The following is a 26,430-nucleotide window of genomic DNA, read 5'->3' on the forward strand; positions in this document are numbered from 1 at the left end:
AAAGAAATCCTAAAGAACCTAGGAATATCATCTATAAAACATAATATAAGATTCAGAGACTTCAGAGAAATCTCTAATGACAAGTGACAAGGCCCAAAACCACAATTATCTTGTTGTGATCTATGGGCCTGAAGTTACACCGCATTAAAAACAGATACAATTATGTAGTGGAAATCACTGCATTAGCTCAACATCTTGGAAAACCTTTGTCTGTGAACACAGTTTATCCCCACAAATGCAAGATAAACTCACAAATGCAAAGAAGAAACCATATATAAACAGGATACAGAAAACCCACCCCCTGCTCTGGACCAGAGCTCTTTTAAGATGAATGAAGGTGAAGTGGAAAAGTGTCCTCTGGCTTAACAAATCAAAATTTGAAATTCTTTTTCAAAATTATACATGCCTCGTTCTCAAGGCTCAAGAGGAGGGGGACCATCCGGCTTGTTATAAGCTCACAGTTCAAAAGCCAGCATCTGTGTTTGTATGGTGCAGTAGTACACAGTGCATTGGTGACCATTAATGCTGAATGATATACAGGTTTTGGAGCAACATGCCATCTGTATAATGTATATTTTTGTGAAATTCTTGCTTATTTCAGCAAATTCTACATGGATTACAACAGTTCTTTAGTAAAAGAGTTCAAATGCTAAACTAGTCTAGACTTGTCATCCATTGAAAACATTTTGAGCATTATGAAATAAAAAAAATACTATACTGGAGACCCAGAGCTGTAAAGCAGCAGTTAGTGTCGCAGTCACACAGCTCCAGGGGCCTGGAGGTTGTGGGTTCGATTCCCGCTCTGGGTGACTGTCTGTGAGGAGTTGGTGTGTTCTCTCCCGTCTCCGGGTGCTCCGGTTTCCTCCACAGTCCAAAAACACGCGTTGGTAGGTGGGTTGGCGACCCAAAAGTGTCCGTAGGTGTGAGTGAATATGTGTGTGTGTGTCTGTGTTGCCCTGTGAAGGACTGGCGCCTCCTCTAGGGTGTGATCCTGCCTTGCGCCCAATGGTTGGTAGGCTCTGGGCCCACCGCGACTGACCTGATAAGCAGTTACAGATAATTAATGAATAATTCATTCACTTGAAGGGTGTACTGTGCATAAATAACAATGGGAAAATACATTTTAATATTGTATGTGCTAATACAAATGTAGACATATCGTACAATTTCTTAGTCTGAAAGGTAGGTAAAACATTATAAGCTCAACCAAATGGAGTGGTAGCGTCTACACCGAGCAGTCTGTAATCAGATTAGAATTAGCAGTACATAACCAGTACATGTTAGCAGTACATTTTTTTCTGAGTTTGGCATTTTACAAAAGTGCAAATGAGTGAAAGAGAAAAACATTTGCTAATCTTTTCTTTTAGTTTAGTCGTTTTCTTTGAATTGTCAAAACTTTAACTTGAGTGTAGAGTAAGGCCGTGTTACTCACCTATGATCCCTAGCAATGTTTGACTTATTTGTAATGTCAAGTTCTTTCCTCCTGAACTCATGAGGGTTCATCCTATTTTTACTAAAATAGCTATTACAGGTTTGCCTGGAAATGGTGCTCAAGTGATTGTTTCTATTTTAAGCAAACATATGTTTAATATGCTTCTGTGCATGGACGCTTGTTCCACAGAAATATAATTTCCATATGATTATTGTGTTGCTGAAAAAGATGAATTGATTGATTTCCTTCTATTCCCCATAGGAAATCCTTCACATTCATTATATGTATTCCATTCTTCAATGTTGACAACCAAGAAGATATCCTGTCCAGTTTATACCCCTCTAGCTGGTGCTTGACCTAGAGAATGGTGACCATAGACTTTGAAAAAAGATGACAGCCAGCATATATAAATATTTATTTTTATTTGGAATTTGTTGTCTGATTAATAACCTCTATTTGAACAAATAATATGTCTGACACAAAGTCAGAGTGAATCTGAAGTGAATGAAGCTTATGTTCACACACAGTTAGGGGACACTAATTCTAACATGGCAAAGCAAACATAGGAATATACAGTCCTTCATGTAACAAATCTATTGAAAAACAAAGCAGTTCTATTTTCAACTATCCTTAATACCTTATTCACACTAGCTTCATTTACTGCAGAGTCCAAAAACCCATTTGCCACATGTTTAGAATTGCTGTGTCCATTCATTATCCAGTTGGTCAGCTCACAAATAAGCACCAGACATGGAGCTTTGTCTGCCTGACAGAGAAATTTGGCTGTTGTGGGTTTGAGTGCGTTTGTGCATGGATGCATCCGTGAAAGAGAAGTAAAGAGAAAGAATTTCTAAGACATAAGTATTTTCATATAGAAAATGTCAGGAAAATCACACAAAACTCACTGAAAAGTTTAGTTGTACAAACTTTGATGTACCTTATAAAATGTAACCTTTACAGGGAAGATAAATGACATTATATTCTTTTTACAATTGTAATATATTTATTTTCTTAATTTTTCCTATATACCTAAAACTGACCTGTGCTAAAGTTTCCGCACATTTTATATAGGTTTATGTTTATTTTTCCTCCAATATATAACAAATTTTCAACAAATTTTAAATGTCCATAAAATCTGTACTTTGCAGACAACAGACTTTTGGTAGCTTTTCCCTGTAGAGAAAGTGTTACTTTAGAGCATGAGGTTTGACCATGCGTTTAAACATTTATGTTTAGTACTGTAGTTCCGATGTTCTACTTATCTAATTACATTGCATATATGGTTTAGTTTTGTGAACACATGATAAATTGTGGGCATAAAATTTACAAAAATATTATGAATTCCTGAGTTTTTCCTCCTCACTGATTGTGCACAAGTTTCCTAAAAAGAAATAGCTCTTATGAAAAACAAAACACAAATCAAAGAATCACAATCACAAAGAATAAAAACTACTGGAGGCAACATTCCAGCCTGTTCCTCACAAGCAAGCATTTTGCTCTGCTTCAGCAAACCGCCTTGGATTCAAGAACAGAACGATCAGCACTCATTCTTCGTTTCTCTAGCTGTTCTCTCCATTCTCTCCTCCTTTAATGAGTCGTTTGTTTCCTCTTTTGCCTGCAGGGCCACGGGGTTTGGCAAAGGCCTGCTTGTGAGCATGCTGCTTAGGATGAATCTCATCATACAGGTATTCCTCCGTCAGCTCCTCACCACTGTCTATCTCCAACTGCATGAAAACACACACACACATACACGGGTATTATTATCAAGTCGAACATACAGTCATATACAAATTACATTGTTATATAAAAAATAAATTTGTTATTTACACACACACACACATTATATTGGTCATTGTGTAACGTATAATGAAATCAGTTTACCGCATTTAACCCACCTGTGTTAAAGCCCGCAGATACACACACACACACACACACAAGTGCACTATGTGCAATAAACACACATCCAGAGTCATTGGTTTTAAATAGGCTCTTATAGCCTATCTCTGTATCTGTTTGATCACTTTGGCTATCACTTTTGATTCAATAGCAACCACCTCACAACAACCTAGCAACCGCTTGGGATACCATAATAACTGTCTAGCAACGATTTAGCAACACCATAGCAACCACTTAGGAACACTTTAGTAAATTGGAATACCTTGGCAACTGTGAAGCAACACCTTAGCAACTACCTAGCAAAGTCCACAGTAACAGCTTAGTAACATAATGGCAACCACCTAGCAACCACTTAGCAATCACCTGGCAAACCACAGAAACCACTTAGCAATACCATAGCATGCCGCAAAAACCTAGCAACCACTTCAACCACTTATCACTTTATCAAGGACTTGTGATAGCAAAGCAACTGCCTAGCAATATCTTATCCATGACATGGAATACCACAGCAACAGTATAGTGATAGCATATTAGCATCTAACACCCATTGAGCAACACCTTAGCAAACACTCTACTAATAGCAACACCATAGCCACCACATGGGATGGATATAAATATAGAACCAAAAGTAAGGAAATGTGTGTTTGGTAGATTATTCCTTTGTTGTAACAATGCTTCTTGGCAATAAATCTTATACTGTTGGAAAGCCTGTTAATTTCCCTTTTAAATGGTGCCACATTTATAAGGGACATGCATTTGTGGGATGAGTAGTAGAGCTGAGTATGTGGGTTGCACCCATGAAAAACTTGCCAAATCCTTTCCCAAACAGCTTATTCTGCCATTGACTCGTTTGGTGGACTGGATGATTGAAGCTTGAAGAAACAAGAGATACTGGCAATTTAACAAGTTATTAATTTAACAAACAGGATCCATATACAGCCACAAGAGCCTGGTACCTCCTCCTCATGCTGGTCAGCAGCCTGGTCACACACTGCTGTGGGATGGCATCCCGTTCTTCAATCAGCATTTGTCGCAAGTCAGTCAACGTGTTTGTGTTGGTCACTGTGGCATGAACAGCATGTCCAAGCTGATCCCACAAGTGTTCAATGGGGTTGAGGTCAGGACTGCTGGCAGGCAATTCCATTCTCTCCACTCCCAAATTCTGGAAGTAGTCTCTGATAAACCCGCTCTGTGGGGGCGAGCGTTGTCAACTTGGAGTCTAGAGTTTGGTCCCAGACTGTGGAGATATGGGATTGCTACTGGTTGCAGAATTTCATCTCGATATCTCTCTGCATTGAGATTTCCTCCAATGATGACAACCCTCATTTTTCCAGTGAGGGAGATGCCGCCCCACACCACCACACAAAATAAGCTGCTTGCCATTGGCAGAGAGGATTTGGCAAATTGTTCATGAGTACAACCCACATTCTCACCTCTACTGCTCATCCCACACATGCATGTTCCTTACAAATGTGGCACCATTTAAAAGGGAAAATAACAGGCTTTACAATGGTATAAGATTTATTGCCAAGAAGCATTGTTACAACAAAGAAATAATCTACCAAATATAATTTCCTTACTTTCTGTGCTATGCTTATATATATATATATAAATATATATATATATATATATATATATATATATGTATAATTCAAAGCTGATCCTTGTCCTTGGCTATTTCTCAGTTTGACCATAAACACACTTCATCCTTGTTCAATTGGAATATCAGATGAAAGTCCTCCCTGTATTCATTATTAATTTATTCATTCATTCATCAAATCATGTACTGGACCATCTTAGAATTTAAAAGTTAAAAACTAAAGAACAGAGAGAGTTGTACAGGGAGTGTATTTGTACCTTTTTGACAACCTCAATGTGGTAATCCCGTTCCACCTCCTCCAGCAGCCGACTTTTACAACTAGAATATAGCATCCTCTCTTTAACACTGCAGCTATAACCTGGCATTGAGTAGATGAACACTGAGAAGAGAGAGAGAGAGAGAGAGAGAGAGAGAGAGAGAGAGAGAGAGATTATGTTATAATTACTATACACAATAGTTATTGATCTGCATATTTGATCTTGTGTGGAATTATAATTTTGAAATTAAGCGTTTTTTTTTAAGGGACATATTATTCCACAAATAAACACATATAAGTTTAATGAAACTTCTGTGACAAGCTTTGGTCAAAATCTCATAAAATCCAAGCAACAAAACTTACGTTCAGGATCTCTGCATCTTTTAAAATGGAATGGTATGTTTGAGAAGAAAACATATTGTTGTTTGAACATGGCTAAAGTTTACTTGCTTGTAAGTTTTAATTCAATGATTTATTTAACATAGAAACTCATTTGTGTTTAGTTTTGTAGCAGTTTCGGTAATGCAGTTAGATAGTTAGTGATAGCTGTCTCCCGAATTTGGAGATATTTCTATCTTAAGTAATCATAATAAGTCAATATTACTCACCTAGGAATAGAGCAATATCCTAATCTTAGTTTGTGCTTTTGGATGTTTGGAGTTCGCTCCGTTGTCTAAAAAAATGGCAGATGCCGTTTCTCTCTCATGAGCAGAAAACGAGAGCGCCTAGCATACCGGACCGAGACAGGTTGTGTTTATATACTATTTTACAGACACTGGGGCCTCACAATCACATTAGACAAGTTTCCAGCACACAATCAGACTGGAGGTAGCAAATGGTGAGGAAACCTCTTCTGAATTTTATAAAAGAGTCTTTTTATTACAATCGAGAATGTTGCCTTTAAATGTGAATGAGCCACTGTTTACCTATTTTTTGATTGGTTCTTTCTATGGTTGAAACGATTATTCAGGCAACTCGAATAATTCGATTACTAAAAATGTTCAAGGCAAATTCTTTGCGCTGAGGCTTAATTAATGTCACCAAAGTCCATGTATTTTGACTGGTGTCAGACTGTGTTTAGTGTGTTTTATACGAAGAAAGTTAATAACAACATGATTGAAAAGTTTGTTTAGTATAAACTGAGGCAGATTCATGTGCATTTCTCTGTGGTGTGTGTTTTAAACAAATTAACTAGAAAGGTTTGTGTCTGAAACGCCTCATTCACCTATTTAATGTGGAACGAAGAAATCAAGCTTGGTACACAGCAAATATAAGCGTTTTACTAGTACGTAGATGTTTTAGTGACATGATGTGTGTTTGTGTATTTTAAACGGATAAAATGGAAAATACGTGTTATAAAATAAATCCTAAAAAATTAATAAATCCTAGCGGTAGCTTTAGCTTTGCATAGCTGTTTAAGGTGGAAATGAGTGTTCAATTATACGCTAGAGAACAAAGCAAGACTCTTTAATAGACCCATTTACGGTGGAGTGCTTAATACAAAAAATTGTGAATAATTGGTTGAGTGGGTTCGATTCCCGCTCCGGGTGACTGTCTGTGAGGAGTTGCCCAGGTGTTGCCCTGATCCAGCCCCTGTGTCCTGTACAAGATCCTGGCCTTGTCTCATCTACACTATCATGCTTGGCCATGCTGTTTTATCTCAGATTAACTCTGCACCTAATTTTAACTCACACTGAATCCCTGATCACCTCCTCCTTCATCAGACTCATACATCACTAATATCATCATCCTCACCATTTTCATTTCTGCTTCTCCATCATCACTAATATACTACATTTATATTACTATAACCCCTTCATCGGTCATTTCACTTTTACTTCTGTTCTCTGTTGTGTCTCCGGTGTCGACCCGAGGAGGATGGGTTCCCCGTATGAGTCTTGGTTCCTTCCAAGGTTTCTTCCTCGTGTGCTGAGGGAGTTTTTCCTTGCCACTGTTGCCCCTGGCTTGCTCATAGGAGGCTTGGACCCGGATCTCTGTAAAGCTGCTTTGTGACGACTTTTTGTTGTGAAAAGCGCTATATAAATAAAATTTGATTGATTGATTGATTGATGAGTTGGTGTGTTCTCCCCGTGTCCGCGTGGGTTTCCTCCGGGTGCTCCGGTTTCCTCCCACAGTCCAAAAACACACGTTGCAGGTGGATTGGCGACTCGAAAGTGTCCGTAGGTGTGAGTGTGTGAGTGAATGTGAATGTGTCTGTGTCTGTGTTGCCCTGTGAAGGACTGGCGTCCCCTCCAGGGTGTATTCCCGCCTTGCGCCCGATGATTCCAGGTAGGCTCTGGACCCCCCGTGACCCTAAATTGGATAAGCGGTTACAGATAATGGATGGATGGATAATTGGTTGAATAATACAATTGGTTTGTGTGATTTAAATGGATAAAGTGGAATACAGTTGCTTCCAGTGGCGGATGCTGGTCTTTCAAGGAGGGGAAGCTCAATTTCGGCCTACATCATAAAATGTGTCGGTTTATTTATACGTAAATTCTACCCTCCGTTCCTTTTCAAGAAAATGCTCTGTGACCCTGTCGTACCAACAAGGCGTCTTTTCTAGGGACTTGACTAGTGTCCTCTCAATGGCCAGCAGAGCTAGGCTGCTTAAACGGCCTTGGCCCATGTGAAGTGTGTCCGCCTGTGAGTGCTTTGTGACGTTGGAGGGGCTCAGCAGCACCCGCTGGACAGAAACTGCGATAGAAGTCAGAAAGAGTGATAGAAGTCTGTCTCCAAACACAAGCAGCTACAAAAAACCCACCAGAAATAGAAGCTTGATTTGTCGCTAGTCGTTTTTAACAAAGAAAATGCCGCTAAGGGGTTTAAGAAAGTCTGGTTCAACTCAGAACAGAATGAAAATGTAATGCTCCCACGGATCTTTACACCAAAGGATCGCTGATTCGCTCATTTCGCTGTCAATCAAAAAGGGATTTCGCCTCAGACAGATCATCCAATCATCATGCAGAAGCTGAGCGTCCGGGCCAGCCGAGGCCAGCCCACTGCCCCGTAGACCTCCAGAGACGCTGAGCGTCCGATGGGCGGGACAAAGCCCAGCATTTATCCAATCACTCATCTCGTTTCACTGCACTTCGCCGGTTCGCTATTGTACTCTGTTTAAAGGACCGTGAATCTGCGGGAAAGCCGCGTCTTTACCAGTGATAAGAAGCTGATTCTGAACAAAAGTTAATCGCGCTGTAGTGCATATTTATTCACTGACATGTACACACAACAGAATATATTTGATCACTTATTTTTTGACATTTTAGGGGAAGCTGAGCTTCCCTTGCAGTCTTAGAGCAATCGCATCTGGTTGCTTCAAAAAGTTTCAAACACTATAGTTGCAGCTATTAAGGTGGAACAGAGAATTCAACAACCTGGTATATAACGCCAATAAGACATGTAAGGTAGAATTAAATGTTTGACTACGAAAAATTATGGCTAAGATCTGCCTCGTAAACGACATTTATGGTGGAAGGGAAAATCGATCAGTAACACCAACCTTGTCTAGTCAAAATATTTAATGTGGATTTGGACAGAAAAGACTTGGAATGGAAGCCGCATGTTCACTTTTTTGTGTAGATGTTTTAGTGAAATGATGCACACTTTTCTGTGTAAATATGTTGATTATGCCACATTCTTCTTAGCTATTACGGCCCAAGTTCTTAAACTCGTCTCTTGCTTGTTCGTCTGGGGAGGAGGCAGACAGCTCTCTCCACTGTTTTGAAACTGTATTATAGTTCTGATTTAAAAGCTTGGTGTCAGTATTACAGATTGGTCCTTTAAATGTGAATTCATACAGTGCTTTCATGTTATAATTTTATAAATGTTTTTGCAATCACATTACATTTGAGAATATTGACTCTTGGCTTTTACTTTTAAAAGTACACCAGTGGTTCCTAGTGTTCCCTAAAGGTACATTCTCTTCTCCAGAAAGAGAGGTGAATATTTGAACATTTTCATAACAGAGAAACAAAATGCAAGTTCAGGAGTTGAAATCAGATTTAATAAATTAATATAGAATATGTTACATTTATGTTCCTAATGTAAAGGTACTGAACGTGTACCCCTGAAAGTACCACCGTAGTAGTCTCGCATTGCCAGACTCTCTAGGGAGAGTCTGGTGCCTTTTGCCACATAACATGGGCAAGAATGGCCTATACTGCAGGAAAAGAAATTTGACTGACACACAATAGGACCAATCACAAGTCTGCTATTTTCGCATGACGCAGAAGGAAGTGATGCACGTCAGACCAATACCAGAGTAGATACTAAACGATACAGGGAAGCGCATATATGTGGAGAGCCAATCAGTCTGCAACTGGCATAATTCTGACAGTAAGGCCATGTTAGTGCACTGAAAGTATCAGATTCTCTGTCAACTTTTGAGGGGAACGTCTGTGGCCTAGACTGCCACCACAGTGAAGGTGGTATCACCACAGTGACAGGTTTTCTGTGAGTGTATATGAGGCTGCAGTGAAATTGCACAGGTTCATACCCACAGACTCAAGGTAGTGACCCTCATGGTTATGTTTGTAGAGGAAGAAGTGGTAGCGTGGTGTTTCTGTGGGGATTCTGCATGGCAGCTCACGAGTCTCTGTCGGCCGAGTATGCACCAGCTCAATCGTCTCCATCTCTGTGTCCAACCTCTGAAAAAGAAAAACACAAACACAGTACCAGTAGTGCCAGTCAAGTGTTTACACACACACTCAGGGAGGGTTTCCTTTGTTTTGGGCCATATTGTGAATGTATAGTACCAGTCAAAAGTTTGGGCACATGTTTCCATTCAGTAGTTTTTCTTTGTTTTTTATTATTCTCTAAATTGTAAATGAATATGGAAGACATTAAAACTATGAAGGAACACATATGGAATTATGGAAAAAAGTGTGTTAAACAACCCAGAATATGTTTTATTCGTTAGATTCTTCAAAGTAGCCACCTTGAGCTTTGATGACAGCTTTGAACACTCTCTGCGTTCTCTCAGTCAGCTTCATGAGGTCATCACCTGGAATGGTTTTCAGTGAACAGCTATGGCCCCTCCAAGAGTTAATTTGTAGAACACCTTCTTAAAGTGTTTGAGACCATAACTTGGGTTGTGCAGAGGTAGGGGCTGGTACACAGTTCTATACAGTGAATATCCCTATTCCACTAAAGAGAAGATCCTGTCCAGTTTTGACTGGTATTGTATGCGGAGCAATAGTACATTAAATTAAACCTTACAACAGCAGTTTAGAAACATTTTGGAATTTTGTCCAAACTTTAGTTTTGGGAACAAAATATGCCACCCATGATACCTAGCATATATGTGGATGTGTGTATGTGTCTGACTAAGCTACAGTCTCACCAGTTGGATGTAGTTAATGCATCTCTCTGCTAGTTGCTGTAGAGCATGCTTGGCCTCTGCCTTGAGAGGAAAGGCCAGACCTTGCAGGGTTTGATGCTTATTTTCCACACTGATCTCTGTTTTCACCTGCAGGGGAAGACACACAAACACAACACTGAAGTAATGATTGTGAGACATTCTTTCATAACACTCGTCTGTAAAACAGTATGACAGATGAAAGAGGATTGAGCTGTCTTTAGGGTCATTCCGGCTTAAAGGAACACTAAGTTGAGTTTTGCTCCTAGGCTTCTTCTACAGTTGCAGAGTGTAATTAACTTTTACCACACTGTGCTGAAATCAGTGTGGTGGGGGTGGGGCAGGGTGTTTCCCTTCCCTCCTCCAATGGTTACATAATGCAGTTTCTGCAGTGCTGAGGCCTGAGTAGCAATGATAGAGGCAATATTCTTCCTATTACAGATCAGTGATTTTACAATGGTATTGTAGACATAATTCTAAGGTAAAAGCACAACCCAGTGTTCCTTTAAATTACTTGAGAAATGAATAATAATTTTTCATGGTGAATGACAATGCTCACACATGAATAGCTCATTGGTCATTTTATTTGAAGGGTACTGAAGCATGATCATCAGCATGCTGTTTCTGCAGTTGAGAAATATAGGTATACATGCAGCAGGGTCCAAACCACTAGGGAAAATACAAAGTTAATTTAATACTAAGTTGTTGTTGTTTCTTGCAGAATATAATGTTGCCATTCAAATTTCAGTGCACACTAAAATCATTCAAATGTCTACTTGAATATCATTAATTAATTCATTCATTCATTCATTGTCTGTCTCCGCTTATCCAATTCAGGGTTATGGTGGGTCCAGAGCCTACCCGGAATCACTGGGTGCAAGGCAGGAACACACCATGGAGAGTATGCCAGTCCTTCACAGGGCGACACACACTCACACTTTCACTCACACCTTTGGACACTTTTTAAGGAGTCAATCCACCTACCAACGTGTGTTTTTGGACCATGTTAGGAAACCGGAGCACACGGAAGAAACCCAAACTGGGAGAATACACCAAACTCTTCAAAGACAGTCACCCGAGTGGGGCTTGAACCACAACCCCAGGACCTTGGATCTGTGTGATAGCGACCCTACCTGTTGTGCCATCCCTTACATGAATTTCAGAGTATGTTTTGTGGCCATCCTTAGCTTTAATTAATTTGTGGAGAGTATGCTGGCATAGGCTCCACGTGTTGGTGCAAAAGCTTCTGGTTAGTTGTTCAAATCCAGTTTGATTCTTTTGACAGTCTACATTTTTCAAAATTCTAAAACATTTTGTTGTTTATGTCCATGTTTAAAAGAAAACAATTCCAGAATTTCAATGCAATCTCAGATTTTTACATTATGCCTTTAGCTCTAATTTAACCATAGTTTAATGTATTTTCTAGCAGTTGAAATATGCTGTATAGTAGGTCCCACTGGACACTGTACACATACTGTAAACTACAGGAAATGTAACTGAATAATTTAACATTGGATCAAATCTTTGAGCTTAAGTCTGACTGAACAGTCTTATACATACTGAACAATTTCTAAGAATACCTTTAACACAGGATGCCATTTTGTCATGCGTCCACATACACATCCAGGCTCATCATCCACACTGGACAGTGCATAGAGTTGGTTTTATGGGCATAAGGTGGTTTGGAAACACACTGCTTCGAACAATTTAGTTTTTTTTTACTACATCCACCAGATTTAAATGCTTAGCTCCTAACTGAGTTGAAGTGTGTGGTAAAAGCATTATAATATTATTATTATAAGCTTTATAATGTGCTGGGTGAGCTAAACACACAAACACACTTGGAAAGCCTGGTCAGGAATTAATAGTCACTCACCTGCTTAACTCTGCCCTGCAATGACCAAAGATTAGAAATAATATCATTACAAATTTAATTAGTTATTTTCAAATTGCTCTGTTATGGAAATGTAGTCATTGATGTACTGTTATTATTTCAGCGAAGTTCTGTCATTTTATTTGGCTTAACTGAAAGGGCAGGGATTTTTACCTCAGTGATTTTGATTCTCTGTAGCTCCTGTTCAGCAGCTGTGAGTGGAGCGGGACCGGAGCTGGAGGAAAGATGACGGAGGTAACCCTGAAGACACACATCATCCTAATGGAGAAAGATAGAAAGTCCAATTTGGATTAAACCGGTTATTAAGTTCATATTTTTTTACACCTAAGAAGCCTTAATAATATCAGTCGAAGTGCGACAGTAATAGTGCAGTGAGTCATGTGTGTATATATTTACTATATATAGCTGTTTCTGCATTAACCATGACTGGTAATTATTTCCAAGAATGTTCCTGGAAACTTTCCAGGGTTCCTTTCTAAATACTGTGGGCCACAGATAGATTTCATAAACCAATCAAATATTTAATAAATTATTAATTGCAAATAATCAGGTAATTCCAAACAAGTCTGTACTTTACATTTGGTGTTTTTTACATTTAACTTGGATGTGTCATTAAGGGCAATAAAGACTTAAATAGTTCCATGTGTAAAAGTACAGTATCATAAAGTACAGTAACTGTATAGTGTTGTATGGTAATGTTGTCACCCTCAGATAGATATACCTCAGTGTACTATATAGTGAATGTTAAATTTACATGTATTTTGTATAGTTTTTTAAGAAACTTGAAACATTTTATAAATAAAAATACTAAATAATTGCTATTGTAACCCATGTCTGTGTATTTCATAACATAAAACACTAAAATGCTGTACGGTCTCTTTAAACTGTCACATCCTGGCACTTTCTTGTTTGTTTTCCCTTTCTATGTGGCTCTTTTCGCTGTTTTTCTGTCTCTGCACATGGCTTTGTTTATGTTCATTCTCCGCCTTTGTCCCGCCTATGTTCCGCCTTCTTTTCCCTCGTTATCCGTGTCAGGTGTGTCTAGTTATGTTCGTTTATTTAAGCCCTCTTCCCTCACTTCCTGTTATCGGTCATTTTGTTCATTTGGTTGTTTGTTTGTTTTCGTTGCTTTGTTTTCGTTGTATTGTGTTTGTGTTAGGTTTTGTTGTCTGGCTCGTTTCACTTGCTCGTCTCTCTTGCCCTATTTCGTGATTACGCTCTAGTTTCTTGTTCATGTGTTGTTTTGTGCTCTCTCCTAGTTTTCTAAGTAGTGTTATTTCATGTTTATCGTCAAGTTCGTGTTTTGTTATCTCTCTTCAAGTTTGTTTCGTTTTGTTATCTTTTCATTAAACTGTCCGTGTTATAGCGAGTGTGTCCGCCCTCCGTAATTCCACTCATCACACCCCGCGTGACAGAATGACCGATCTGTATAAGGACACAGCTAGCACGGACTTCCTGTTTAGGAGATGTGTTATTCGCCGGACTCCATTCCGCACAGGCCCCAAGGATCCGATGGAGGAGGCTTTAAGGGCAGCCTCGGAATGCAGTCAACGGCTCCAGAACATGCCCGGCGCGGATAATTATCTTCGTCAAGAGGACTCGATTCGTGAATCAAGGGATTTCTCCAGCGGGAATCGACGGAGCCGGAGGAGAAAGTGGGCTGGAGTCTCCCCCTCGCTGGAGGATTATCCCCTCAGGTCCGGGGAAATTCTTGGGGGGGGGGTTATGGGTAGGGGCTGTTAGCCTCCTACCTCAGGACAACGGAGGTGAGGCTAAGAAGGGCGCACCTCTGGGGGAATCCCTCAAGAGTGCGCCCATCGGTGCCCCTAAACCCGATAAATCCTCAACTCGTGCTCGGCGAGCAGCACGAGCACCTGCCTCGCTGGACGTTTCAACTCCTGTTCCTGTAAGAGCGGCACCTCCGGCCGCGCCTCTCTTCGTGCCCGCGGCACCTCTGGCCGCACCTGTCTCCTTGAGCGCAGCGCCTACGGCCGCGCCTGTCTCCTTGGACGACGTCGCAGATCCCTCTGTCTCCGTGGACGACGTCGCAGATCCCTCTGTCTCCGTGGACGACGTCGCAGATCCCTCTGTCTCCGTGGACGACGTCGCAGATCCCTCTGTCTCCGTGGACGACGTCGCAGATCCCTCTGTCTCCGTGGATGTCGTCGCAGTTCCGACTGCCTCCGTGGACGTCGTCGCAGATCCGCCTGCCTCCGTGGACGTCGTCGCAGATCCGCCTGCCACCGTGGACGTCGTCGCAGATCCGCCTGCCACCGTGGACGTCGTCGCAGATCCGCCTGCCTACGTGGACGTCGTCGCAGATCCTTCTGCCTCCGTGGACGTCGTCGCAGTTCTGCCTGCCTCCGTGGACGTCGTCGCAGTTCCGCCTGCCTCCGTGGACGTCGTCGCAGTTCCGCCTGCCTCCGTAGACGTCGCCGCAGGGCCTCCTGTCTCCATGAGTATGGCTCCCTCAGCCACTCCTACTCCTGTGACTTTGGCTTCGGCCGCTTTTGAGCCCGAGACTGTGGCTACGGCCGTTTCTGCCCCCGAGACTGTGGCTACGGCCGTTTCTGCCCCCGAGACTGTGGCTACGGCCGTTTCTGCCCCCGAGACTGGGGCTACGGCCGCTCCCGGTCATACCCGTAGGACGGCCCCAAGGACTTCGGGGCCGATCCCCAGAACTGTGCCCAGGCTGGTACCTCAGACATTTCCTCGGACATTTGCCAGCCCTGGGCACCCACCTATTGTTTTTGTTCAAGTATCTGTCCCTGTTCTAGTTCCTGTCTCTGTCCTTGTCCCTGTGTCTTTGTCTGCCTTTCTTTCAGTTCCGGTCCCTGTCACCGTCTTAATGTCTGTCCTTGTGAAAGTCCTGGTCCCAGTTCCCTTGCCTCATGTCCAATTCCCTGTTAGTCATGTTCAGTCACAAGTTAAACCCTCTGTCCATACCCATGTCCAGTTCCCAGTCCCGTCACGTGTATCTGCTCCTTTCCAGTCTCAGTCTCCGTTTAGTGTTCCATCTAATTTCCAGTCTATTTTTCATTCCTCTGTTCCTACTCCTGTCTTCTCTCGTTCCCCATCTGTTCTTTCTAGTTCTGTCCGAGGTCCGTTTAAGTCCAGTTTCTTACCTCCATTTCCATTTCCTGTCCTATCAATAGTATTCTAGTTTCGTTTTTTGTCTTGTTCTTCTGGCCCCCTCCTGCGCCAGCTCCTGGAGAGTCTCGTTTTTCGCGCTCCGGGAGTTGCGCGTCTTGGGGGGGGGGGGGGGGGGGGGGGGCGTCTGTCACATCCTGGCACTTTCTTGTTTGTTTTCCCTTTCTATGTGGCTCTTTTCGCTGTTTTCCTGTCTCTGCACATGGCTTTGTTTATGTTCATTCTCCGCCTTTGTCCCGCCTATATTCCGCCTTCTTTTCCCTCGTTATCCGTGTCAGGTGTGTCTAGTTAAGTTCGTTTATTTAAGCCCTCTTCCCTCACTTCCTGTTATCGGTCATTTTGTTCATTTGGTTGTTTGTTTGTTTTCGTTGCTTTGTTTTCGTTGTATTGTGTTTGTGTTAGGTTTTGTTGTCTGGCTCGTTTCACTTGCTCGTCTCTCTTGCCCCATTTCGTGATTATGCTCTAGTTTCTTGTTCATGTGTTGTTTTGTGCTTTCTCCTAGTTTTCTAAGTAGTATTATTTCATGTTTATCATCAAGTTCGTGTTTTGTTATCTCTCTTCAAGTTTGTTTTGTTATCTTTTCATTAAACTGTCCGTGTTATAGCGAGTGTGTCCGCCCTCCGTAATTCCACTCATCACACCCCGCGTGACATAAACAAAGAAAATGGAATGTTGTCTAGTGCCCAAGCAAAGTATTGTACTGTCCCTTTAATTACAGTCATCAGGATGTTGTTAATAATGTCAGTTAGTGTTTATTATTATTAAAAAACAAACAAATGCTAGCTCCTTCAGTAACAGTGCAGATAACAGAGACTCTGTTTTGATGCCTACTTCTAGAGGATTGTTTTAAACGAACAGTAATAGATAGAGAACGACGACTGACTGGATATTCTCAGTCCAACAGTGACACTGAGGTGTTTAACAACTCCTAGCCCACTGCTGTGTCTGATCCACTCATACCATCACAACACACAATACCAAACAACCATCATGTCAGTGTCACTGCAGCTCTCAGAATGATCAACTGCCTAAATCATATCTGCTCTTTGGTTGTCCTGTTGGGGTCTTGACCACTGAAGAAAAGGGTGGGGGGGGGGGACGACAAAGTGTGCAGGGCAACAAATAGACTACACTCTGTAATTGTAGAACTACAAAGTGCTCCTGTATGATCAGTGGAGAGAATTGACAATGAGTGTAGAAAAATGAGGTTGTTATAATGTTATGGTTAATTGGTGTGTATTTACTTAATAGAGTTTAGTATTGGTGTTTGCCATATTCTTTTTTTTTTTTATGTGTGAAAGCAATGCATGAAAATGTTAAACGTCTACCTCCACATTGCCAAAGATTTCATCTTTGACATGACCTCCTCCAAATTCTTTCTTCACCGTGGCACGAGTGGCAGCATATAGCATCTTCTGTCTAACCTACGAAGAGTAAACGATAGCCACAGCTGAAATTTGTCTTAATTAAACAGAATAAAACTTAATATATAAGTAAGTTGGCTGGTGTAAACATGCTTGCTTTTTTGCCTGTGTTTATATGCAGATATATTACACACTGGGGACTGATCAGGTGACCAGGAAATGAAGATCCACTCATATCCCAGTGCATTCTGGGAGTCAAGGCGGTAGAGGATGTAGCAGGGTTCCTGAGGGTCCAGCAGAGGAAGCAGAAAATGGTCATAATCTTTCTCCCACGACTGAGACGGCTCTCGGTACGCCCCCAGCACCAGCTGCTCTGAAACACACAGAATAGTTTATATCATGTACATAGGAAAATATGAAGTTCACCCTAGTGATCGATCATTATGGGTATTTTGATAGCTGATGCCAATGCCGATTTTTAGACAGCAGTATTGGTCGATGACCGAGATGTAAAGCCGAAATTCTCATTCCTCAGGCGGTGAATAAACTAGAGAATTATTTTTACAGAAAACCCTTCAAATTTGTAAAAGAAACCATTTAGAGGTCTTGAAATATATATGAAGTGAAAAGCTTATGAAAACCACAAAAAAATGTAGGCACTTGTCTTATTTTTGAAAAGAAGTGTTAGTGACTATAAACTCAAGAGTTCATGAGTCCCATTACTTTTGTCTTTTTAAAATTGTGTCTCCAGGGGTCTACTTCCATCAGGTAAAATTTGGAGTTGATACCTCATACTGATTTGGAATTTTTCAAGCTTTAGCAGACAGAGGACAGATGGCTTCTCCAAGTGTCTCTTTAGATCCCAAGCTCTCCATAAGGAAAATAATTACTTTTACTGTACAAATACAGTATATAACTTGTGTAGACCTAATGTCAATATCTTAGTGTTTTTCTTAACTTTCTATGAGAAAATCGTCTCCTGTCCCTCACCAAGTGGCCATTTACCCCTCACCAAACTGTAAAAACCGTTGCTTATGGTGTGTTTTATTCTGATGTACTGAGTTTATTTCTGATTTTTACACTTGTTTCTCACCGAGTACAGTGTTCCTTTAAATGACTGACGTGTTAAAAGGCGAGAGCTGCACTCTGATTGGCTTAGAGCAAGGCAACCTCCTCCACAACCCTGCTGCATTTAAATGTCCTCAGTGGGGGAAATGTAACTAGTAAAAGACATCTAAGCTTTGAGACATGTTTATTGACTTGATTATTGTTTGTGGAGCTTGTGACTGCCAAAGAGAACAGTTTGAGTCTCTCTCGCGGTGTCTGGGTCTGTTAGGCGCTGAAAACATATGGTGCGTGTTTGTCCCTCCTCCTTGGGTGCACATCGCCATAACTCTGCCCCTGATTGGTCTACAGACTTGACTGACACGTCATTGGAAAACTGAGAGCCTAAGCTATGCGGCAGTAGGTGTGACATGGGTCCACGGGGATCATATTTTAATTATTTTTTGATGTACTATTTGTTCAGCCAGTACTCTTGACACAAACATGAGGATCACTCACGAACGGTTTGACGGAGAAGTTTGACTCAGATTTAGTCTCGTTCTGAAGGGGACTATCTAAGGTAATCGCTGCTTTGCTCTGCTCTTCAGGCTTCGAGAAGCAGCAGTTTTGTCATTGATGAGGAAGAAACCTGAAGTTTGGAATATCTCATTTTTTTTTGGCTTTAATTCATTTCTCCTACATTTTAGCGTGTCCTGAGTGATCGTGAGAGTCTGACCGCTCGACTGGTGTATGATATGTACACACTGACTCAGATATGGCACCGTGAAAAATCTGAAAATCTGTACTGTCACTGCTTTTTTTCATAACAATTTCCAATAACAGCAAAAATAATTATTTATCGAGTGGGATTATATATAAAATGATTAAATCAATGAAAATGTGACTTTAAGCTTTAATTTGGTACGTTAACTGTCAACTTTGGACCTGTAGTACTTGAGATATACTGACGGATATAACAGTGAGTGATTTTTTTTATAGGTGCCGCCGACCAATGAACAAAATAAGAGGCTAAATAACGCTGGGTTTCTAGGTTACAACTATCTCGATCTCTAGTTCACCCTATTATACACTTTTGTTTTGATTGTTTTGCATCTGTGCTCAACACATTGCATTGGAAAACAACTGGCTGTGTCCAAAACTGCATAAAGCCGTACTACATGCATACTACATTTTTAATTGCAGTTGGCCGTGTACTACTTAGACATAATATTTAGTTTTGTAGTATGGGTTTTTGAACACAGTCGGTTGCTACAAAAAAGAAGGGTATTTTATGTTTGATGGATGAATGTTTTTGAAATCACAGGTCAATTTATACAGTCTCTTTATTTCAGTGCCACTTAACTTTCTCCGTCCTGTCTTCTGTGTAAGTGAAGTGCAGCTGGAGTTCTGAGTGTTTGATTGATTTGGCCTTCCCACTTGTTCACCCTGAAAATATCTTAATTATATTAGTAGAACATGTTGAGTAATTGTCTGAGGATTTTTGGTTTGATGAGTAGAGATAATATGATTCTGCATATTTTAGAATCAGGTCACATTATCAATAAATGCAAATCTATTGTACAAATGAGGCTGTATGATTTGAATCATAAGTAGTTCTTTTCTTTCCTTGTTTCATACTTTTCATCACTTTGGTACAGGTTAATCTTTAGATCATCCTTTCGTAAAGATTTAGCACACATGCCCCTTCTGTTCTTGGGACTTGTCAGTGGTTTGTGGATTGTGATTACAATTGACTCAAAAATAAATAAATAAATAAGAATGTGATGCTCTGTGGTTTAAGCAAATGACCATAAGCACACCATGCCCAATTCCAGATGTAGAGGGATATAAAGACCCTATTGGGCTACAGAGCATTGGAACTGCATTTAATAGATTGATTGGTGAACTGGACTGGGGATTGTAATGCAGAACTAATCATACAATGTCAGTACCTGACTTCACTCATGCTCATGCAATCACATCAATATGACCACCACCTTGTTTCTACACCCAGTGTCCACAGGAACACATTGTAGCTCTACAATTACAGACTGTAGTCCATCTGTTGATCTATATACATTGTCTGCCCCTTTTTTTTTTAAATGGTCAGGTCCTCCACAGGACCAACACATTGCAGGTATGATTTGGGTGGTGGATCATTCTCAGTGAGGCAGCGACACTGACGTGGAGGGGGGTGATGGTGATGTCTTAGTGTGTTGTACTGGTATGAGTGGATCAGACACAGTAGTACCGCTGGAGTTTTTAAAGTCCTCAGTGTCACTGCTGGACTGAGTAAAATATCCAGCCCACAGCATCATGTCCAATAATGAAGGGCTAGAGGCAAACACAAACTGTGCAGCATCAGATCAGTTACTGTCTCTGAATTTACATCTACAAGGTAGACCACAGAGCTATGTGTGTCTAACAGATTGGACAGTGAGTAGACACAGTATTTTAAACCCCAGTATTTTAAAAGTCCAGGAGCACTGCTGTGTCTCATTCACTCGTACCAGCACAATACACACAAACACACCACCACCATCTCAGTGTCACTTGACAGAGAATGATCCACCACCTAAATCATATCTTCTCTGTGGTGGTCCTGAACATTATATAACAAAGTGAAAGGGGGGAATAAAGTATACTTAGCAACAAATGGATAATAGTCTGTAATTATAAAACTAGAATGGACAGTGAGTGTAGAAACAATGATATGGTTGATACCAACAGCTTACACATGACGTGCAGGGTTACATCCTATAAACCTCAATGTTAAGTAATTAAAATTCCATTTAAGTATTTAATTGAAAATATAATGTTTTAATTAGGTGGATTGGCGATTCAAAAGTGTCCGTAGGTGTGAGTGAATGTGTGAGTGTGTGTGTTGCCCTGTGAAGGACTGGCGCCCCCTCCAGGGTGTATTCCCTTGCGCCCAATGCTTCCAGGAAGGCTCTGGACCCACCATGACCCTGAACTGGATAAGTGTTTACAGATAATGAATGAATGTTTTAATTCCTTTTTCAAGCAGCTGGCACATTCTGAAGTCATAGTGTAGATATTTAAAGTAGAACTAGGGAAGGAAAAAAGAATGATGCTTATTTTGTATCATGTGTCATGGATTAGCACAGTTAAAATGACACATAAACTACTTGTTCTAAGAGGTACTTCATGTCCTCTATCTTGGTCTCAGTTTACAGTCTTCTTGCAGATCATATGTACGCACACGTACACAAGTTGTCTGCAGAGGTTAATTTACTTCTGTAGTCTGAAATCATAAATCATTTTGCATCTCTTTAGCCATGCTTCAATTAACAGCAGTCATAAATATTGCTGCAAAGGTGTAATAGTATTGTTTATTTCATATTTATCATGTAAATGCCAGAGCAGATTCTTTGTATTAAATGCAACAATTAAGGGCAACACTGAAATAACAGACAGAGTGTATGATTTTTGTAGATATATATTTATTAAACAATTCAATTGTGGGACATCCCTGATGTTCCAGCCTCTTCAATTCTGATGTCATATACATTTCCTCTCAATACATTCTATTTCTATTTATTAAATTTTTTTCTCCTCTATTTTACTATATGAAAAATCTGAAGTTATATGAATTGTATGACAATATAATTAACACGTATTTAAAAATTGCAACAGGAAGTGTTGTAGTTACACACTGTGGGTTTCCTCCGGTGCTCCGGTTTCCTCCCACGGTCCAAAAACACACATGGGTAGGTGGATTGGCGACTCAAATGTGTCTTTAGGTGTGAGTGTGTGAGTGAATGTATGAAGGTGTCTGTCGCCCTGTGAAGAACTGGCTCCTCCTCCAGGGTGTGTTTCCGCCTTGCTCCCAGTGATTCCTGATAAGCTCCGAATCCACCGTGACCCTAAATTGGATAAGTGGTTACAGACAATGAATGTATTTAAAAAGTTGTTCATTTAGTTTATTTAAACAATATGATTCATTCATTCATTCATTATCTGTAAACGCTTATCCAGTTCAGGGTCGTGGTGGGTCCAAAGCCTACCTGGAATCACTGGGTGCAAGGCGGGAATACACCCTGGAGGGGGCGCCAGTCCTTCCTTACATTCATTCATTCATTCATTATCTGTAACCGCTTATCCAGTTCAGGGTCAGGGAATACACCCTGGAGGGGGCGTCAATCCTTCACAGTGCAATACACACACACACATTCACTCACACACTCACACCTACGGACACTTTTGAGTCGCCAATCCACCTACCAACGAGTGTTTTTGGACTGTGGGAGGAAACCCATGCGGACACGGGGAGAACACACCAAACTCCTCACAGACAGTCACCCGGAGCGGGAATCGAACCCACAACCTCCAGGCCCCTGGAGCTGTGTGACTGTGACACTAATTGCCGCCCTAAACAATGTGTTTAGTTACCCTATTACCAAGTTCCAATTTCTCTACACAGGCCACATCATAGTTTTTAGCAACTGTAAATAGTATTCATTTCTGTTGTTCAGTAGATTCTTTTTACATGATTTTTAGATAAATAAATATTTTTTATAATTATTATTATTTTGTGACTAATCTAGCCTAGATTCCTGTAGTAGGGTCAGATATATGCAGAATTCTTTTGAGCACAATTTTCATTTTCAACAGTGGTGTTGCAAAAAGCTAGTGTTATTGTTGTTGAGTGGTAATGCTTCAAAGACTATTTAACATGTGTGTCTGTTGATTTTGAGAATTTACACATCACCAAAATAAACTCTGAAGGAGGACAAGATATGTCAATAGTGTACACGTCATGAGCACACAGGCACCAGTATGACCAATATGACCTTGGTGGGGGATTTCCTGCCTGTCTTTGCAGCAACTGCTATTCTAGGCCTGCATACATTCCGGCTATCAGCACAGATGCATACTTTCCGTCAGCCATTCACTCACCAACACTTTCAAACACACATATATACACACACATATTCTCTCTCTAACACACACACATACACGCACACAAATGTATATAAAGAGATTTTCTCACAAATATATTGCGTGTAATAGGTAATATAAACCTACAGGCTCATACATTGCACATAAATTAACTGGCATTCTTCTTATTCTATGTCATTACTTACCAAAGCACTTGAATATAGACCCCAAACAATATTAGACCCTGAACCACAACAACCCAGCCAATCAGCAGGCATTTATGTATGTGACTAATGGGCTTGGCCAATTGTAAGACTTATGACTGTTTTGGCCTGCTTCTCTGACTTAATCACGCTCAAAATATCTGTGACCAAATGGCAGCCCACAGACAAACATGCAATAGACAGGAGACAACCAAAACATGTCTCCGACTGTAATCCTACATAGTGTCTCTTGAGACATGGGAAAGCTTGGTGAAGCTTTAAATGACATAGATTTCCTCAGTGTGGACACGGTAAAATAGGCAAAAACGTAGACAGATAATCCAATCTGATTCAGTTTCACTGCAATTACATTTTCCCCTCATTATTCCTTTAACAGAAAAGTCACATTTCTCATGCAAGTATCTGTAATTATGGTGCCACATTTTTCACACAATCTCCAATACACCTGTGAAATGTCGTTGTATTTCATACTATTAAATACGTCAACAGGGTGAAATCAATTAGACCACAAGTCTGGCTAATTTTGACATCACTACTTTTATATATCGTTTATACACTTGTCATGAGGCACTGGGTTTATAAAGACATTGGATATACTTCACAGTTTTCAGGCACTACGTCTCAATGGTAGAGTCTGAAAATAGTGCACTACATCGTGAATAGGTTACAGTTTTGGACATTTCCTATTTCAGCACCCTGTCAGCTGACAGCATTGAATAAAATGTCTGACTTGTCAATGTGAGTGCAATACGATAGCACAAATGTCTGACACATTGTCTGGCTTCCTGTTAAAGAGATATTTGATTACTTTTCACTCTATATGACTAGCACATAGTCTCCACCCACATTCGCATTTTCACAGTTCACATTTACAGAGGTACACTCAATGAGTTATATTTATTGCACACTTAAATGCTCATCACTATTCAGCTTTAGCCAGATTCACTCTCTCTGGATATTTGCAGTGCTGTGTGTTTGCATCTTTTTGTACCAGTTTTTATCAGTCCAATGGAATCTAAAATTCAGCTAGTCACCAGTAGATTAAAAGTGCCCTCTGAAAGTGCCCTGTATTTCAGGGCAGGGTGTCGCCGATCACAACACATCATGTTCCTTACGAATATTGTCATTTCTGCAGAAATGCTTTGTGAAAATTCCAGCTTCACAAAGTGCTGTACAATTTAAACTGAATTGAAAACTGAGTTAAACTCGTTACACTGAAGTTATTGCAGCTTGTTTCTGGAATACAACTTTTTTTAAGTCTGATTTTTTGGATGGTATAATTTTGGCAATCGTCAACCTCTACATGTCACAAATCACTTTACTGTTGGCCAGTTTTCATGTCAATCAATTCACTTTCCTTCCAATAGGCCACTCTGAGCAACAAAACCCACTAGATTTCACTCTGTGGGGGGTGCGAGGTACACGTTCAAAGAAATTACTTGATAGGATGACCTTACCCAGGTGTAATTTTCTCTTCTGTCCTGTCTTAGTAAATGATTCATGTTATCTGAGAGTCTAACATTTCTCTGGATATTGGATATTCGCACAAATGCGCGCAAGCACACACACAGACACACACACACACACATTTGTGCCCTCACATTGCAATAGAGATCAGTTAATCTGTCATGCTACGGACACTGTTGTACAGAATAAATCACTTATCCATCAATCAGCTTCAGTGTCAAGTGATTTCAGAGTCACAGGACTTCACCCATGCTCCCCCTGACCTTTCACAACATGAAAAATATATTGTGAAATATATTTTGCCCCTTGCTCCGTGTTACTTCATCTAAACCCTAAACACACGCCAGAAAACACCATCAAAACACAAGCATTACCTGCAGGAAAGTGGAAGCATATCACTCAGGGATGTCATACAATGCTAATGTATTCAATTATGGAATTAGATTCATTCCCTGATTATTATATAATAAAGACATTCGTGGACTTGAGAGGTCTTATGTCATTTAAGTGGTTCATTTATTGTTTAATACCCTGTGGAACTGTTTTAATGAATAATAATTTGGCTAAACCAGTCAAGTTACAAAATTCTACTTGTTCATGCTCAGCTTTTATTCACAGCTGAATAACTTATACAGAAGAGTGTGGGGTTGTGCTGTGTCATGCTTAATCCAAAGCCGTAACTCAAGGACACATTTGGATTACGTCACCACAGCCTCATACAGGAACAATATAACAGAAGTCACATTGAACAGACACAAATGCAGCAGTGTTGTATGATAAGCACAGGATTCTTTAGTTTGAGCACCCAAGGTCGTCACTATAGACATTTTGATATGATTCAGTCCCTGTGGTCCTTTTAGGGGTAGTGATAGAAATTGGTCCAAAGCTGTCATTTACTCTCCAGCACATATTCATGTCTATATCTTCTGACTCTGACACTTTTGAAGATCTTCCCACGTAAATATAATGTCAGAAGATTTTTATGTCTATTCAAACTTAACAGGCCAGACACGTCACATTTAAAAAGCAAATGATGTAAATATCCTACAACAGATTCACAAGTTTGAGATACCCTCTTCTATTAAATATATAATACTGCTTCATTAGTGCTCTCTTAATCTCAGTATTTTCCTTCTCTCTGTGTTTATGCTTTAATTTAGATGTTCTGCCTTCCTAGAAAAAAAAAAAAATATATATATTTTAATGTGGTCACTGCGGTTTACCTCATAACTTCATACTCATCTGCAGATTTATTCAATAACAGATATAAACTATTCTGCCACCATCTTAAACATTAGCATTATGAGAGTGAAGAATGGAAACTAGGGCCCTAATACAGACCCTTCTTTTTTAAGGAAGATTAAAATTGAATGAAAATGCACTAAAGAGCATGCTTGACTTTGTGGAAGATGAGAAAAACAGAACATCACATTGTGTTATTACTCAAATTGACTTTAAGTGTTATTAAACCAGTTTTCACCTGGTGAATATACTATATTTCTGTAGCTGTGCTTCACTCACCGTCCCGGATCAGCACCTGGATGAGGCGGCCCATACCACTACTCGCCTTCACCAGGAACTGCCTCAGCTCTTCGGTCACCACCAGAACCAGAAACATGGCGGGTCAGTGCTCTACCCGCCCAGGAGCGCTTTGTCTAGGAAGGAAAACCTGAGGCTTGGTCAGCTGAAGTCAGCTGGTAGGTGGATCACCTGGAGGATCTTCACAGTTTTACTGTCTTAGAACAAAGGTGAGAGCCTCAAGTGTTTCCAAAGGCAGGACTAAAGAAGAGAACTTGTGTGTTTGCACCTCCTAAGTCAAGACAGCATATGAGACATGTG

At 40.5% G+C, this 26,430-nt stretch overlaps 1 protein-coding gene across 4 annotated transcripts; it reads right to left on the reverse strand.

Moving 5' to 3' along the window:
• Positions 1-1,927: 1,927 nt before the first annotated feature.
• LOC136691353 (twinfilin-2) lies at positions 1,928-26,262 on the reverse strand. Of its 4 annotated transcripts, none has more exons than XM_066663899.1 (9): positions 26,113-26,262; positions 17,149-17,327; positions 16,919-17,014; positions 12,594-12,698; positions 12,423-12,437; positions 10,532-10,657; positions 9,686-9,836; positions 5,186-5,307; positions 1,928-3,156 (listed from the first exon to the last, which is right to left on the reverse strand). In XM_066663899.1, the coding sequence occupies exons 1-9, from the start codon at positions 26,207-26,209 to the stop codon at positions 2,992-2,994; spliced, it is 1,056 nt and encodes a 351-aa protein (XP_066519996.1). In that variant the 5' UTR covers positions 26,210-26,262; the 3' UTR covers positions 1,928-2,991. The 4 variants fall into 4 exon arrangements, with proteins under 4 accessions (XP_066519996.1, XP_066519994.1, XP_066519995.1 ...); XM_066663897.1 differs by having other exon boundaries at positions 12,432-12,437; positions 12,573-12,698; XM_066663898.1 differs by lacking the exon at positions 12,423-12,437.
• Between the last annotated feature and the right edge of the window lie 168 nt (positions 26,263-26,430).

The sequence above is a fragment of the Hoplias malabaricus genome, chromosome 3, assembly GCF_029633855.1.
Source record: "Hoplias malabaricus isolate fHopMal1 chromosome 3, fHopMal1.hap1, whole genome shotgun sequence".
Taxonomy (NCBI): Eukaryota; Metazoa; Chordata; class Actinopteri; order Characiformes; family Erythrinidae; genus Hoplias; species Hoplias malabaricus.

Bases quoted from the DNA above. Each gene is read 5' to 3' on its own strand.
- LOC136691353 (XM_066663897.1), bottom strand. From the start codon at position 26,209: ATGTTTCTGGTTCTGGTGGTGACCGAAGAGCTGAGGCAGTTCCTGGTG. The intron at 12,699-16,918 runs GTAGACGTTTAA...TTTCTCCATTAG, and splicing joins AAATCTTTGGCAATGTGGAG to GATGATGTGTGTCTTCAGGG. The intron at 9,837-10,531 runs GTGAGACTGTAG...TTTCTTTTTCAG, and splicing joins GCATTAACTACATCCAACTG to AGGTTGGACACAGAGATGGA.